Source organism: Crocuta crocuta, unplaced genomic scaffold (genome assembly GCF_008692635.1).
Source record: "Crocuta crocuta isolate KB4526 unplaced genomic scaffold, BGI_CrCroc_1.0 scaffold1269, whole genome shotgun sequence".
NCBI classification, from domain to species: Eukaryota; Metazoa; Chordata; class Mammalia; order Carnivora; family Hyaenidae; genus Crocuta; species Crocuta crocuta.
This window is the reverse complement of record NW_027531335.1, coordinates 602,834-606,928: the sequence shown is the minus strand read 5'-3', so window position 1 is coordinate 606,928 and position 4,095 is coordinate 602,834. Positions and strand designations below refer to the sequence as shown.

At 54.2% G+C, this 4,095-nt stretch overlaps 1 protein-coding gene across 4 annotated transcripts in view; it reads right to left on the bottom strand.

Annotated features, from left to right (window-relative positions):
* Positions 1–4,095, bottom strand: part of LONRF3 (LON peptidase N-terminal domain and ring finger 3) — a 32,882-nt gene that overhangs the window by 7,063 nt on the left and 21,724 nt on the right. For all 4 annotated transcript variants that reach the window (XR_013337033.1, XM_077771921.1, XM_077771922.1 and 1 more), the window contains 3 exons: positions 3,369–3,527; positions 2,539–2,701; positions 1,322–1,468 (listed from right to left, as the gene is read on the bottom strand). Coding sequence is in view for 3 of the 4 variants with exons in the window: in XM_077771921.1 (XP_077628047.1) it covers positions 1,322–1,468; positions 2,539–2,701; positions 3,369–3,527 (469 nt within the window). In the remaining variant the exon portion in view is untranslated. The remainder of the gene's footprint in view (positions 1–1,321; positions 1,469–2,538; positions 2,702–3,368; positions 3,528–4,095) is intronic.

Sequence of the window (4,095 nt, the reverse complement as noted above, 5' to 3'; positions counted from 1 at the left end):
AACTGTCTGTGTCATCGAGCCCCTATGAATCACTCCTGTGGCATCTGTGTTTTCCCTTATGAAAGATGCTGTATCACTGCTTGTCGCTACCTCCTGCCTGACTGGGGGAGAAGGCTTTCCAGAGGGTGAAGGGGAACATTAAGCCCGATCATGAGCCTGCTCAGAGCTCTGGTGCAGTCCTCAGTCACAGTGGCCCGGAGCCCCTGGGAAGCACGGACTGGCCTTTGCAGGGGGGCAAAGGAGCCACCTCTGTGGTCTGAAGAAAGCGAGACATTTCAGCCCATCGGGGAACAGCCAATGCTCCACAGCCACGGATGCGAGAGAAAGGGGGGCGTCATTAGAGGCCTCTTCATCCACCTCCCCCATTTCAGAGCCGGGAGAACAGTTGAGAAAGGGGAGGAGTCTTACCCCAGGCCACACAGCTAGAGCAGTAAGGACCAGTCTGTGGGCAGGGAAACTGGAATTCATGTCCTCTATCTTACTACTGTGACAGATCAGGGATGAGTGCGAGTTAAAGGACCAAGGAAGTCACTAGGGGAGCCAGCTCGGAAAGCGGGAAAGGCGGCGGTGGGCAAATACCCGACTAAGTTGTCTCCGGCCATGTCCTAGAGAGAGAGCGTTGTCGGAATTATCGGGCAAGGAAAGTTCGCTGAAACTCAACTACCGCCACTTTCCTGAAGAGCTTCTCATCAACAGCTTGAGCTCTCAAGTGGACCTGCCCCCCGGGAAGCAGACTTGGTCCAGTAGCACCTAATGAACCACTTCCTGGTGTAAATTTGCCCTCAGCAAAGGGCAAATTTAAAACCTGGGCCTGTTTGCTGAGGACCTGCTCGCCTCTACCGAGGACAATGACCAGGGTCTAGATCTGTAGCGCGAAGCAAGGAGGGAGCCGATATGAGAAGGTTCTGTGGGGTCTGGCAGTTGGAATCCTGTGAGGTAGCTGGTGCGGTCTCCGAGCTCCCGCAGCAATGGGGGTGAAGGTTATGAAGCTCCCCCCCCCAGAAATGGAAGCCTTTAGTCTCAGCTCCCAAAACACCCTGTTCTTCAGCGTGGCCTTTGTGTGAATCTTGTCACCTCAACCGTTACCATGGTGTGCATCTGGACTCCCACTCAAGGGTCTTCTGTTGGCAGTGTGTATTATGTTCCCAGTCTCTCACCTGAGTCTCTCTCAAAACCTGTCTTGGATCCAAGTTCCTCCTGCTTTACTTTATTAGTCCAATTCTGACTTCGGATCCTTTGAGTCTCATCCCAGATGCCCACTGCCCAGGCACACGGTACCAAGTCGGATCTATCTTCCTTTCGTCACTTGATCTGCTGNCTGAGGATCAGCGTCTTTCTCTGGCATTGGACCAAAGTGATTGAGTATCCGATTTTTCAGAGACGTTTTGAGCGAATGAAACCACGATGATGCCTGCTCATAGACACAGTTATGTAATCCCATGAGCTCAGCACAATCCTCTCCTTGAACCTGAAAGTGTCAAGGTGGACATGAAGCACTCTGTCCCTTCTCCACCACTCCCAAAGCTTCTGCGGACACCAGACTCTGTCTAGGCACCCAGCCCGCCTCCCTGGGAAGGTTCGCCCACCCGGCTCTCTCCTGTGTGGGGTTTGAAANNNGTGTGACTACTGCTGAGTGCAGAGGAAGAAGAAAGGTTCTGCTGGGTGAATCCGCTGAAATGGCGAGATAGACTGAAAACCAGATGCCAACTGGCCTGAGTAGAGGCATGCCATTAAACTAGCTTAGGCTAGTCTGCGCCTCTCTCCTTTTCATGTCTTATATCTGCTTTCCCATCGTTGGCTGGGAAGAGGGACCCAAGTGTGTCTGTTTCTCACCGTGTAACTCTATTTTCCAAGTCCAATACCTTCATGCGTTGATCGAACATTTACTCATCTTATACTGTATAGTGAACATAAATATAAATGAGCACGGGATTATTTACCTCTTGTTCTACCTACTAGTCCAGAAAACCAAGGATGAAATGGACATGTCATCTTTCCGCTTTATGGGATTATGTGTTGTGGGGAAGAACCCTTAGCCAGGTTGTGCATTTAAACATACAGATACCGGGGTGCCTGGGCGGCTCAGTCGGTTGAGCGTCTGACTTCAGCTCAGGTCACGCTCTGACAGATCGTGGGTTTGGGCCCCACGTCGGGCTCTGTGCTGACAGCTCAGAGCCTGGAGCCTGCTTCGGATTCTGTGTCTCCCCCTACCCTCTCTGTTCCTCGCCCACTCATGCTCTCTCTCTCTCTCAAAAACAAATAAAAACATAAAAAAATTTTTTTTAAAATCCTTGAGTGGCTCCGTCAGTTAAGCGTCTGACTTTGGCTCAGGTCATGATCTCCTGTTTGTGGGTTTGAGCCCTGCGNTGCTGTCATTCTACAATCAAACAGCAACCTGGCCGCATTCGATGCACGGCCATTTGGCAAGAAATCCCAAGGCCCCCAACAGTGCCGAGAAATTCTCTGGTGAACCTCTTTGCCCGCTGAGCTATAGGGACAGGCTGGCTCTGGGACTCTCGGGCCACGGGCCACCCTCACCTTTTGGTCTTCGATGTATTCAATGTCCGCTATATTGTAACCATCTCGCTGGCCCTGATGGAGGACCCTGAAGCGCCTCCTGCCCACGCTGTCCACCACCGAGCGGCCGTCAGCAAAGAACTGAACGTTTCTGATCTCCAGGATGCAGCCATATTCCGCAAACCTGTTTGTTGGGAATGAGCAAGAAAAGAAGGGCTGGAGGCGCTGCCTCTGCGGCCTAACCCCCCAGCCGTTCCTGTAACCCTGGGCTGCACCTCCTTGGACTCCTGCCTACTTGCCTGTCCCGGGTCTGCGGCTGCGACCACACAACACACGGCGCCTGGGCAAAGCAAAGGCTTAATGTAATCGTGTGACCGCTCCCGCTTCTTGAGCACATACCGCGTGGCATCGGGTACCATGCCCAGTGTGTTCCGTGCACGGACTCCCCAATCTTCCCAGCAGCCCCACCGTCACTGGGCCCACTTTACAGATGAGGAAGCTGGAGTCGCAGAAGGGTTACGTGATTTGCCCAAAGGCAAACTTGCCCCAAGGTTGGAGCCGGAGTATGAACCCAGGCAGCGCAGGTCCAGGCCCCATCGTCCCACAGCAAAACAAGTTTCACGGTATATGCCGCTCGTTTAACACAAGATTCATCCTGGGGTTCCTTCAAATGGGCAGCCTATCGCGTGGTAAATCAGGGGCCAGAGACACCCCCGGTCTCTACGAGTGCTCGTGGTCGGAAGCTGGCTAAACCTCAGGAGCCGGGCCTCCCCATCTCCTGGAAGCACCCCAAAGTTAGCCCAGATGCCTCGCTGCCCAGCCTCCCTTTACTCACACAGCTCCCCACTTACCCTCTGACAGGATCTCCAAGGCACATGCCAAACTGCCTTGTACCTGTTTCAATGCATCTGCGAATCATCAGACGGTAACAAGGCTCGAAGATGTGCAGGGGGCAGGGGACCGTGGGGTAGGCTATAGTGCACACGAAAATAGGCACGTTCTTATTCAAGCTGCCAGGAAGAGCAAAGGACAAGATTCCTCAAAACCGTGAGGCAGAACACACAAAGGCTGGTCAAATGTCACCTCGTGCCCCCCCCCCCCTGCTCCCCGGGAGGCAAGGAGACCTCAGGTTTTGACGGCTGATTAAAACACAACACTGAGATGCCTCCGACACCGTGGGCTAAGTCCCACTACTGGTGCAGAGGTGAGCGTAAGAGCGAAGAGACCGAAACCGACATTCTGTCCGTCAGTCCTCGCCCCTCACCTCCAGATGCGCCTGGCCCAGGAAGGCGTGCGACACGCAGCGGCCTTCCTCTCGCCCTGTGCCGAGCGCTCACTGCGCACCAGCTCGTGTGACCTTCGTCACAAGTCCATGAGGTGAGGACTTCCTATTCCCCCAGCTACACATGAGGAAACTGAGGCCCGGAGGGGTCAAGTGACTTGCCTATGGTCCCGAAGTGTACCCGCTTGGTGGCAACACCCGGCCACAAGCCCAGGTCTGGCTGACAAAGTTCTTAACCGCAGCTCCCCTCCCCCCCGCCCCGGCACCTTTTTAGGCTTTTTGCAAACAACCTTCTG